Source organism: Labeo rohita, chromosome 4 (genome assembly GCF_022985175.1).
Source record: "Labeo rohita strain BAU-BD-2019 chromosome 4, IGBB_LRoh.1.0, whole genome shotgun sequence".
NCBI lineage: Eukaryota > Metazoa > Chordata > Actinopteri > Cypriniformes > Cyprinidae > Labeo > Labeo rohita.
The window spans coordinates 27690226-27703363 of NC_066872.1; the positions used below are offsets into that span (position 1 = coordinate 27690226).

Here is a 13138-nt window from a genome sequence, read left to right on the forward strand (position 1 = left end):
GGCCTCGGTGTGTTCAGCATTGTGATTCCCGCCCATTGTTCCCGCCCGCCCTGTATGTTCCCCCCCAACATGACCACGTTCCTAACCAATCAGTTAACTCTGCCTAATCCGAGACCATTTCCTTTTCCTGTCACTGGCTCACTGCATGGTGTTGTTGCTGTCAGTCGCGGCTGTGCCTGTGATGACGTGCTGTTTTCTGTTGAAATTCGTTTGTGTTATAGTTTTATACCTGAATGTGGTGGACTAAATATGACAGAGTGACTTCAGTTTTGTGTGTACTTTGACCAAGGTGAATTCATTTACTATTAAGTCCTAACAGGTCACCAGGATGCCGATGAGTTAGCAAACACTAACACTGATTGAAATTGGGCATGTTTGGTTTTGACTTCTGTGTTGTTAGTCGGTATATTCACTAGCTTAGTTCACATTTCTGAATCGGTGAAAATGGCTCCCATGTTTTTCCCTTAAAGTTTGTTTGTTGAGTATTAGCAGCATTAGATTGATTTAAAATAGAAACTTGTATATTTGTCAAATTTATTTTATTTGTTTGCCTAATTATTACTACTATTTAGTATTCTGTTACTTTTTACATTTTTGGTTATTTATAAAACATTGTATTTATTTTTTAAATATTTAAATTTATTGCAGAATTTCTTTTTATTCAGTTATATTTATTTAGAATATTTACAAGGTACTATATAAAGTATTTTTATATTTTTAAATAGAATACAAATATTTTATTTTGTTTACTTTATTATTACTGTCTGTTTATAAAATATTGTATTTATTTTAATATTTATATTTATTGCCAAATATCTTTATTTTTATTACGTTTTATTTATTTAGAACATTTACAATGTACTATATAAAATATTTTATTTTATTTGTTTCATTATTATTACTATTTAGTATTCCTGTGTGTTACAGTCTACATCTTTATTTATTTTTATAAAATATTGTATTTGTTTTTTAAACATTTCAGTTATTTATTTTTTCACAATATACTAAATATTTTTTTGTTGGCTGTTTGTTTGTTTATTTAGGTCATTTTTATTTTTAAATATTTATCGCCGAATTTATATATTTTTATGACATTTTATTTACTTATTTAAATTTACAATATACTATTGCTGTTTGTTTAATTTTTTAAAAATATTTATATTTGTTGCCAAATTTATTCATTTTATGACATTTACTTATTTAGAATATTTACAATATACTATATAAATATTTTTGTATTTTTAAATTTAATAAAATATTTGTATTTTGTTTATTACTACTATTTAGTATTCCTATCTATTATATTCTACATCTATATTTGTTTATTTATTTGTAATAAATTGTTGTTTTTGTTTTTTAAATATATTTTTGAAAATTTTCTTTATTTGATTATTATACAGTATACTAAATATTAATTTGTTAGCTGTTTATTTGTTTTTCTTGCTATGTTAGTCCATTTTTATTTTTTAGTATTTATATTTATTGCAAATATTTTCATTAAATTTTATTTACTTATTTAGAATATTTAAAATATACTATGCAAAATATTTTTGTATTTTTAAATGTAATAAACTATTTATTTTCTTTACTTTCTTACTGCTACTGTTTAGTATTCCTGTGTATTACCTTGTACCTTCTAACATCTTTGTTTATTTATAACATTTATTATTTATGTTTATTTATAAAATATTGTTTGTTTGTTTTTTTTTAATATTTGTTTAGCAAATTTTCTTTTTTATTTATTTATGTGATATTTATTTGTTTATGATTATTATTTTACAGTATACTAAACATTATTTTGTTGGCTGTTTGTTTGTTCATTTAGTGGATTTTGTGATCAGAGCATGTACATATACTTTTCATTTTTTTTTTTTTTTTTTTTTAATTCAGAAAATATAAAAAGGTTGCCCAGCCCTACAGACCAACTCTCCCGTATTTATGCCCCGCTTTGACCTTTGGTCTAAATTCCCTGTTCTCTCACCTGCACACATGAACAACCCTTAATGTTGATTCACAATGTGTGCCTTCTGTGATCTAGTAAATACCATCACCGCAAAAGTGTGTGCTCTAGATATTCCCGTTTTAAAAATATTATTCAGTTGGAATTTGGGCTTATTAGATGTTCACATTCTTCAGTTGGAAATGGCATGAAACACTCCAAATGCACTTGCAAAACAAACTAACTTTTGTTTTCCACCCTTGTTGTTTGTCCTCCTCAGGTGAGCACACCTGCAGGAAAGGTGTCTCCTAAAGACGAGGACAGGAAGGATGAGTCTCCTGCATCATGGCGACTGGGCCTGCGGAAAACCGGCAGTTACGGAGCACTGGCAGAAATCAGCACAACTAAAGAGGCACAAAAAGAGAAAGACACAGCCGGGGTGATGCGCTCGGCCTCTTCTCCTCGCCTCTCATCCTCACTGGACAATAAGGACAAGGAAAAGGTCTGAAATATACAAGTTCATTTTACTCTCTTGCTTCCTAATTTGGCGTTTCTCAAGTCACAACGTCAGCTGACACGTCCTCTTGATTTATTTACACAGGAGAAGGAGAAGACACGCCTGGCGTATGTTGCACCAACCATCCCGAGGAGACACGTTAGCACATCAGACATTGACGAGAAGGAAAACAGGTACATGGACGCATGATCTTTTGTATATTTGTGTGAGCACCTTGTGCTGCACCATGTCGTGTTGCAGTTTGAGAATCACAAGCTGAAGTGTAGCATGTTTTTGTGGCTTACGCAGCACATTCGTGTTGTACGTGAGAAAAATATTACTGAAGATGGTCAGATAGCGTCCCCTTTACTCCCAAATGTCTTTTATTAGTATACTATAAACGATAGAAGTTAGTTCAGTAGTGTAATAGATCTATGAACAGTCGTTCTCTGGAATCGGAGGTACTATTTCTAGCATGTGGTTCTCAGGGATTCGGCTGCTAGTCTGGTACGTAGTGGCTCGTACACCAGGAGACGCTGGGAAGAAGACCTGAAGAACAGCGACGGAACCGCCTCACAAAACAGAACCTCCAGCTATCAGCGCAGGTTAGCTTTTATTCTAGTAACAAAATTGGTTTACTGGCTAGGAACTAAGACTTTGAAAGAGATGGACGAAGGCCATCGCTGTTTCCTGCTGCTCTCTGAGATGCTTCTAACACCTTGAACTTGCTGTCAAGCGTTTATAGCAGCTTCTATCGACTCTTCTATTCTAACCGGTTTAATATTACCATTCCATAACCATCGTAACGATTGTAGGTTAGATATGTAACTAACCAACAGATAACGTTATTCTCGGCTCCCTGTCATCGTACGGCCTTTTAGTTAGTCTTTTGAGCATGGTAGTCATCTTCTAAATGCATGTGCTTGTCTAAAACAGAGGTTTGCAAACTTTTTAATGCAAAGATCCCACAAACATAATGATTCCCTTTCAAGTTGGAAAAAAAAATACAAATTCCTTACATACAAAAGCAGCTGTTTTTTCATGCATGCAGTACTGTGTGTATTCAATTGTAGTATTATAAAATTATTATTATTATACAAAAAAATTCTGATTCTTCTCTACAATATATCTTTATTTACACTACAGTTTGGGGTCAGTAAAATTCAGCAAGAATGCGTTGAATTGATTAAAAGTGTCAGAAAAAACTTTGCATTTTAAATAAATGCTGTACTTTTGAACGCTCTATTCATCAAAGAATCCTGAAAAAGAAAAAAAAAAAAAACCCTAAAAATATAAAAACAGCACTTTTTTTTTTAAAGAAGCCTGTTATGCTTAACAAAGTTCTATTTATTTGATCAAAAATACAGAAACAAAAAAATTTAATATTATTGCAATTTAAAAAGAACAGTTGCTCTTTTAATATATTTTAAAATATAATTTATTTTTGTGATACAAAGCTGAATTTTCAGCATCATTACACCAGTCTTCAGTGTCACATGATCCTTCAGAAATCATTCTGATGTGCTGATTTATTAACATATTTTTGGAAACAGTGATACTTTTTTCAGAATTTGATGAAGAAAAAAAAAAAAAAAAGTTAAAAAGAACAGCATTTATTTAAATTAGAAATATTTTTTATCAATGTAAGTTTTAACTTTTCACTTTTATTTGGCACATCCTTGCTGAATAAAAGCATTATTTCAAAGAAAGAAAGGAAGAAAGAAAGAAAAAAATTATTAATATATTAAGATTTATATTTTAAATAAATGTCATTCTTTTTAACATTTTATTCATTGAAGAATCCTGAAAAAATGCTGAAAATTCAGTTTTGCATCACAGGAATAAATTCTATTTTGAAGTATATTAAAATAGAAAACCATTATTTTAAATTACAATAATATTTTGCAATATTATTGTTTTTTTTTTCCGTATTTTTAATCAATTAAACACAGCCTTGATAAGCAGAAAAGAATTCTTTAAAAAAAAAAAAAAAAAAACATTAAAAATCGTTTGAATGGCAATTTAAGTCATATTCAGTCAAAACTATATGCAGATTTGTTTTTTTAGTTATTACAGTTTCACACTAGAGCTGTTAGTAGAAGAAAAAATAATAATAATGAATAATGAGTATTATTTTTAGTTTTTAGAAAGCAAATTGAGACAGAACTTTAATTAAATGTCTTACATTTTTAAATATACATATATTATTCATAAATATTCATATTTAGACACTTAGTAAAATTCCCTTGAAGTGTGCCTAGGTTGAAAACCCTGGTCTAAAAAAATGAAAAACCATCCAGAACCATCCAGATGTCTCGACCGTGTTTCATTGTGTAACAGTGAATTTGCATGACTGCGCTTGTGCCGCCTGGTTTGGTTTCTTACTGCGATAACGCAAAAAGCATGCTTGAGTGATGGATCTTTATTTAATAAATCATGCTTTTGCTTTCTAGATAACACATGGGTTTCTATTTTTATGTCTAGTGATGTTATCGTGATTGTTATTTGATTTATTTATATCCCAAAATATGACTTTAAGAAACTGAGCCTTCCACAAGCGAGTCAATGCTTCATATATGTAACGTTTTGTCTATGTGTGTTTGTCCATGTTTGTCCGCCCCCTGCTAACTCACCTCTTTCACCCCGCCACACCCACATGGCAGTACGTCTCACACGCTAGCGTTAGGCCGCACGTCTAGCTCTCGCGACCTGCCCGCCAAATCCTCCTCTGCCTCCAGCCTGGAACCTAACAACTCTAAAGCCTGGCAGCAGCCTTCCTCCTACTACCAGTCTTACAGCATTCACCGCAGGTACCTGCCGAGCACCGCCCAGCAAACACACACACACACACACACACACACACACACACACACACACACACACACACACACACACACACACACACACTCCATGTCCTCCATGTGTCTTTGTGTTCCCCACACGTAGCTTCTTGCCATTCTTGCTGTCTGGGGCTTTGTTTGCCTGTTGGGTCTATATTTTACACTATACATTAGAACAGACTGAATATGTAGAGGACCAAAGTATTCAAAATGAAATAATTAAATAAATAAATATATATTTATTAAACGTATAATTACGTTTAATAAATAATTAAACGTAGCAGATTATTCTGAAATAATTAGATAATTATTACATAAATAAACTAATAAGTCAATCAATAATTAAATGTATCCATTTATTTTGTAAAGTTCACAATATCCTGTTTTACACACTACTGCTGTTTAAATATCTCTTCCTTTTTTTTTTCTTTTTTTTTTTTTTTTTTTTTTTATAATAAATTGTGCTTTTATGACAAAACTTTTCTTAATAATAATCCTAAATTTTATAAATGACATCTATTTGACGAATCATATATTTCCAAAGCACAATTTTCCCAAAGATTGCTTTTGGGAAATATCCTATAATATTACGGAAAAAATAAATCTATGTCCTTATTTATTTAATAATTAATTATTAAATAATTACATAATTATATTAGAATAGACTGCTACATTTAATTGCTTTTATTTAATTCATCATTCAGTTATTTAATTTAGAGTTCTTTGGCCCTCCATATGAATGTATTACTGGGCGATATATTAAAATTTCACAATATTTGTCAGATGTCACTTGATGCAAGCAGTGGTAAATACAAGTACCAGTGAAATTTTACAATTCAATATTCATTTTGATGGCACAGCAAAATTATATAAGAAATATTCAGTCAAATATAACCACATATAAAGGCTACAGGGTATGTTTTAATTGAATTATTTCTCACTTGAGTAAAATTAAATAAAAATCAAAGATGCAAATAAAGTAAACAGTGCTTGATGTTAAATATAAAACATTGTCAAATATATAAAAAAGAGATTTCTTTATATCGCCCAGCCTTTTTTTAATTTGTTTTACATATACACAGTTTTTGAACAATACTTTCCAGTTTTTTTAAAAGCCTGCATTTATTTGATCCAAAATACAGCGAAAACAGTACAATTTTGAAATATTTTTACTATTTAAAATAACTGTTTTATTTTTTAATATATTTTAAAATGTAATTCATTCCTGTGATTTCAAAGCTGAATTTTCTGAGCTGAATCATTACTCTAGTCACATGATCCTTCAGAAATCTTTATCATCATAATGTCTTTATCGTCATTTAATAATATTACATTTTTTATCCATTTAAAGCATCCTTGCTAAATACAAGTATTAATTTCTATAACTTCTTTCCTCCAAAAAAAAAAAAAATTAATACAAAAAAATACTGACTCCAAGCTACTCGGTGGTGGAGTGTATAATGTTACAAAAGCATTTTTATTTCAGATGAATGCTGATTTTTTTTTGCATCTTTCTATTCGTCCGAGAATCCTGAATAAAATGTACTCAGACGTTTTAAATATTGATAATAATAATAATAAATGCTACTTGAGCAGATCAGCATACAGCATATAAGAATGATTTCTGAAGGATTATGTGACACTGAAGACTGGAGTAATGATGCTGAAAATTCAGCTTTGATCACAGGAATAAATTAAATTTTAAAATATATTTAAAAAGAAAACTGTTATTTTTAAATAGTAAAAATATTTCAAATTTTTTGCTGTACTTTGGATCAAATAAATGAAGGCTTGGTGAGCAGAAGAGGCTTCTTTAAAAAAAGAAAACATTACAAATCTTTCTGTTCAAAAACTTTTGACCAGCATTATGGACCTGGCTCAGGTTTGTTTCTTTTTGCTTTTTTCGTTCTGCTCATATATACCTTGCTCAGGTTTTCAGAACGAGGGAACTCTTTCCTATTTTCTCTTGCGGTACTCCTTTTGAGACAGATATTTCTCTCCTCTTGTTTTTGGTTTTGTCCTTTAATTGTTGTCTGTGTTGCTGTAGCGGCTCGTTTGGAAGGAGGCAGGATGATGCTTTAAGTTCCACTTCTTCCTCCACCTCCACAACAACAACCTCCACCTCCTCTGTTACCTCACCCACCGGACACCGCAGCCTGCTGTCCAGGTACCAACACACACAGCCAACAACATCCAAACAACCAAACTAAACACTCAGAGGAGGTTCTGTTAGTAAATTGTTGATGCGTAACAGGTATTGGGCAGATGAGGGTCTGGAAAAGGAAAAGGAGAAGGAGAAAGAGTCAGCCACGGTCATCCCAACAATCAACACTGCAGCCACCACCACTACCACCTCCACTACTGGAACTGTATTGGGCTCTGACGGACGAGAGAGACGCAGGTATACAAACACACATTTACAGGTTTCTTTTTTTTTTTTTAGATGTAATGGTTTTTCTATCTCCCTACCCTAACCCAACACCTAAACATAGCCCTCACGGGAAACTTTCTGGTATTTTAGATTGTCAAAAAAGCTAAAATACCAAAAAATGTCCTCACAAGGTCAACATTTACTGGTATTACTATACTTGTGGGGACATTTTGTCCGTATTGATAGTGGAATTATTACAATAAGAGCAGAAGATGACACGATATCTCTTTTCTTTAGTATGTCTTTTATTTAGGTTATACGTGTCAACATTTAAAGTCAATTTAAACAGTGTATTATGTTGCAGTTCCTTTTAAAGTAAGAACTGTCTTACTAATTCCCAAAGCCTATTTTTAGTCTCATTAAAGCTGCCCTGAAGAGGCTCAACAAAAGGCGTGACAACATTTAACCGAGAGGATTTTGTTTCTCTGTGTTGTGTCTGTAGATCATACCTCACCCCTGTGCGTGACGAAGAGTCCGAGTCTCAGAGGAAAGCCAGATCCAGACAGGCGCGGCAGTCCAGGAGGTCCACACAGGCAAGTCTAGGCAATCAGCTAAACACCTCTCCAGGAAGTCTCTCTAATAATAGATAAAATCAGAGCACTGTTTACAAATGAAATTTGTAAGATTCACTTCAGTTTTTGGGGTGTGCCTCCTGCGATAAATCCCTGTGATGTGGCAGGGATTTATAGGAGGAATAACTGTTTGCAACAGAGAGAAAACTGAGTTTTTCTCTTTAAAACGAAGGCTGTTTTCTCATTGTCACATTCTCATTGTGACTACAGGCTCAACATAAAAGTAGAATCGTGGTAATGCCTGTTTTTGGATATTCCAGGGAATTAAATACTATAGAAGTGAATAGTCCTTTTTTGATTCATATTTTTTTGGATGGATAAAGATAATATAAAGATAAAGCCTAAAGATAACGTTTATAACAAATGAGTAGTCTGGCATGAGTGCAAAAACTTCAAGTTTTTGTGAAGTAAAAGTAAAAAGGTTTTAATTTGGGTCGAGTGTAAAGATATTGTAAAATTAAAATGCCCTTCTGTGACAGTTTACACTGTACAAATATAGTTTTCTGCTGTTTTTTGTATTATTGTTAAATTATATATTTTATTATTGATGTAATGTTTTAGAAAACATTAAATATATAAAAAATAATATAAATGAACACTATATTTTATTATTGATATATTTTTATTGTAGCATGGTGTCAGTACTTAGCACTCGGCCAAATGCGGACAAAATCATGGAATCCAGTCATAAAAATGGAATTTACTGTATAACGTGGAATGTCTCAGAGTTTGCCAAATTTTGGATGAATATTTCAAAAGTAGGTCAGTACACTTAAATCAAAATGTGATATGGACCAGTGTCTGTATTAAGCTGCAAATACAGTAAGTGTATGTCTCTGTGTAAGTGAATGGCGCAGACGTGCAGTTTCATTTACTGTACACATACTCAATATATATATATATATATATATATATATACTATATAAGTGCATAAACACATGAATATAATTGCTAGAACTGCTCTGAGTCTCACTTCATGACCATTTACAGTTCTTTGGAGAAAAACTATCGTCATTTCATATACAAACAAAAACCTAAAGGTCTTCGCAACCCGCAGCCAGTCAAAATAAACGTTTAACTTGAAGAAACTGTGACCAAAATATTACTTTTTGTTATGAAAGTAGTAGTACTACTACTACTACTACTACTACTACTACTATAAAAATATTTATTTATTTATTATTTTTAAGGAATATTTACCAGAAGAATTTAAATGCACAACACAGTATTTCTAGAAAATAATCAAATAAAATAACAACAAATAATTTTTTTCTAAAATCAATTAAAGATGCTTTTGGCTGTTATAATTTTAAAAAGCCATTAAAATGGAATCTAGAACCTTAATGGAAAAGACAGAATTAGATTTAAATTAAACTGATTTTGAGAATAAATCCTTAAAAACTGCATTTTTGTTGAAGCTTTAATAAATTGCTGTTAAATTGTGTAAGTTTCATGATTTCAATGAATTAGACATGCTTTTTGATTAATATTTTAAAAATAAACCATTGAAACAGTGTCGGGGAAAAAAAACGGAAAACATAAAATGGATTTCATAGGGCCCTAAGTACTGTCCAGCCCTGGTTATTATTAACAAAAATAATGACAACATAATTCAGACCATAACATTTTTGGGGATTATTTTAGCAGACTCAAAAATAAATGGCATGATTTTGACCTTTTGACCTTGTTTTTTTTTTTTTTTTTTTTTTTTTTTTTTCTTCTAGGGTGTGACCTTGACTGATCTCCAGGAGGCAGAGAAGACCATCGGTCGCAGTCGCCCCACACGGCCTCGAGAAGAGGAGAAGGAAGAGAAGGAGAAACAGGACAAGGAGAAACAGGAAGAGAAGAAAGAGACAGAGACCAAGGAGGATGACTACAGGTCACGCTATCGCAGCTTTGAAGAGGTGAGGAAAGTGCTTTCCTGTTCCCGGTCACAAAGAAAAGCACAGTTTGTGGAGTTCTAACTAGCAATCTAAGCTTTATGTCAAACGAGCGTGTTCTTTTTTTTTTTTTTTTTGTCCTTCAGAAGTACCGGAGCACCTCCTTGGCCTCAACTACCACGACCTCCTCCACCCTGCCTTCCTCCTCCTCTAGCAGCTCCTCTTCTCTGTACAGCACCTCCTCTCTGAACCGACCCAACAGCCTGACAGGTCTCACCTCGAGCTACAGCCGCACCTCGCGCGACACTGAGAGAGGTATAGCACGCACAAAAAAATCTTGGGGGAATGTCTGGGTCCTGTTTCATCCAAACAAAAGAATATTTTTATTTTTATTTTTATTTTATTTTATTTTATTTGTACTGTTTTCCCCCAGTGCAAATTTACATAACAGGTCATAAAACACATACATACATAAAAGGTCACAGTACAATATCTGTATGGTCTCTGGTCGAGTGACATGGCACAGGAAGGAAATTGAGTGATAGGGCTTTGTGGCGCTACGGGAACTGCCATACAGATAGTGAGTTCCTGTAGTATGGTTGCAGACTGACTAAGCCAAACTGCAGTCTGCATTTATGTAGTAGCTGACTCTTATTAATAAGGGGATTTTTTTTTTTTCATTGTTTTTGCGGAAATCCATGACAATAAGAAACGTGTTTTGTTTTCTTAAAGGCTCATGTAAAGCCCAGGGGTTTTTTTGTATGATTTTGAAAAAGTCAATACAGCCTAATGTGGTTATTAATCTTCAAAAGGCAATGTCAAATAGTGCTTTAAAGCAGTTGGCATTAAAGGAATTCCACACATTTTTACCAGTCGATTGCTTATGATCTACAGTTGATGAATTATTACAATGTTTACTTAAAGATTTTTATTGTAATATGTAGGTAGATGCTTGTAAGAGTGTATATTTTAGCTCCTTTGGCTTTTTGCTGATAAGCAGCAGTACATTTTATATGTGTACTATATGTGTGTTTTATAAATTGTATAAACATTTTATGTGTGCTCTACGTCTGTTTAATTAAGTAAAATAATCTGAGATACAAGATTTATTTTGAGATTTTATGGATTTGTTCTGTAGGGAAATTCTTTCCTTTTTTTTTTTTTTTTGTTTACTGTAACTGTTGACCAAATCATTGTGTCCTTCCTAAATAATAGTATTACAAAATCTTACTGACCCCAAACTATTGAACGGTCATGTATTTGATTATAAATACCTTATATTATTTATATTTAAACCCTCTTATATTCATAATAAAACAGACTTTATTGCAGAATCCTGGTATTAGATTTGTTTTGTTTAGTGTTAATTCATTTTAGTTTTATTTTTATTCCATTGGATCAGCTAGAATTTCTAGCAAAGCCCTGGAGCCATATCATTCCCATAAATTTCCACTTTTGGTATATGTACGCTGTCGTCCAAAGTTTAGGATCAGTAAGATTTTTTTTTTTTTTTTTTTTTTACAGTTTCTTTTAAGGTTCTTATGCTCATCAAGGCTGCATTTATTTGATCAAAAATCCAGAAAAAATGGTAATGTTGTGAAATATTATTTCTCTGTAAATTAACCGTTTTCTAAATGAATGTATTTTAAAATGTAATTTATTCCTGTGATGCAAAGCTGAATTTTCAGCATCATTACTCCAGTCTTCAATGTCACATGATCCTTCAGAAATCATTCTAATATGCTGCTTTATTAGAATATAAACTACCATTTAAAAGGCTGCGCTCAGTGAATGTTTATTCTTTCTTTTTAACAAAAGAAATTAATACTTTTATTCACCAAGGATGTGTTAAATTGATAAAAAGTGATAGCAAAGACTTATATTGTTGAAAAGAAAATTTATTTTGAATAAATGCTGTTCTTTTGAACTTTTTATTCATCAAAGACTCTTGAAAAAAGAATCACATTAAGCAGCACAACTGTTTTCAACATTGATAATAAATCAGCATATTAGAATGATTTCTGAAGGATCATGTGATGCTGAAGACTGGAGTAATGATGCTGAAAATTCAGCTTTGCATCACAGGAATATATTCTATTTTAAAATATATTAAAATAGAAAACAGTTGTTTTAAATTGTAATAATATTTCAATATTTTACAGTTTTTTTTCCCCTGTATTTTCGATCAAGCAAATTCAGCCTGGTGAGCATAAGAGAATTTTTTTTTTAAAAACGTTAAAAATCGTACTAATCCCAAACTTTCGAACAGCAGTGTGAAGTGGTCAGTTGTACTCATAAAGAACCACATGTCTGTTTTCTGTCCAGAGTCTGATAGAAAAGAAAAAGAGGACGACAAGGACGCTGAAGACAAGTCTCAGCCACGCTCTATACGTGACCGCAGACGACCTCGAGAGAAAAGACGCTCGACTGGAGTGTCCTTCTGGACCCAGGATGTAAGAAGCATTTGCATGCTGACACAAACACACTCTAAATGGGCAATCAGGCTCTGTCCCCAGCTTTGATGATTATAAATATATAAATATTTCCAATTATCGCACGCCTCTCCAAATTACTAATGATTACTGTTTGGGCAATTGAAGTTGGCCAGGAAGAAAACTTACCTGCCAGCTGGTCATTAACTCAATTTTATGTTCGTGCCAAAGCATTTGTGCATTTGGTGATTGGCCACTTAATGTTGGACTGTGTTTTCTTTTATAGTTGAAATATAATGCATTTCTATGTTACAGAGCGACGAGAACGAACCAGAGCAGCCGTCGGATTCGGAAGAAGGCAGCACTAAAGGAGAGCCTCAGGTGAACATCATCTCACCTACAATGCGTCTGCAAACACAAATATATCAGTTCCTTCTTTTTAAACAATCAGTTACTAATTGTGTTAGGACTTTGAGGTTCTTTCTCTGCCCGGCTCTCTGTCTTTCACCTTGTATAGTCAAAGAACACATTGACTTTCCTTCATGTTT

General features: G+C 32.4%; 1 protein-coding gene across 5 annotated transcripts in view; it reads left to right on the forward strand.

Annotated features, from left to right (window-relative positions):
• ppp1r12a (protein phosphatase 1, regulatory subunit 12A) overlaps positions 1 to 13138 on the forward strand; it is a 79625-nt gene that overhangs the window by 51233 nt on the left and 15254 nt on the right. For 2 of the 5 annotated variants that reach the window (XM_051107556.1, XM_051107561.1), the window contains 11 exons: positions 2220 to 2441; positions 2541 to 2629; positions 2924 to 3040; positions 5099 to 5245; positions 7323 to 7442; positions 7530 to 7676; positions 8149 to 8239; positions 10003 to 10182; positions 10305 to 10473; positions 12484 to 12611; positions 12906 to 12971. In XM_051107556.1, the coding sequence (XP_050963513.1) occupies positions 2220 to 2441; positions 2541 to 2629; positions 2924 to 3040; positions 5099 to 5245; positions 7323 to 7442; positions 7530 to 7676; positions 8149 to 8239; positions 10003 to 10182; positions 10305 to 10473; positions 12484 to 12611; positions 12906 to 12971 (1476 nt within the window). The remainder of the gene's footprint in view (positions 1 to 2219; positions 2442 to 2540; positions 2630 to 2923; positions 3041 to 5098; positions 5246 to 7322; positions 7443 to 7529; positions 7677 to 8148; positions 8240 to 10002; positions 10183 to 10304; positions 10474 to 12483; positions 12612 to 12905; positions 12972 to 13138) is intronic. The other 3 variants (XM_051107559.1, XM_051107557.1, XM_051107560.1) reach the window with 3 other exon arrangements.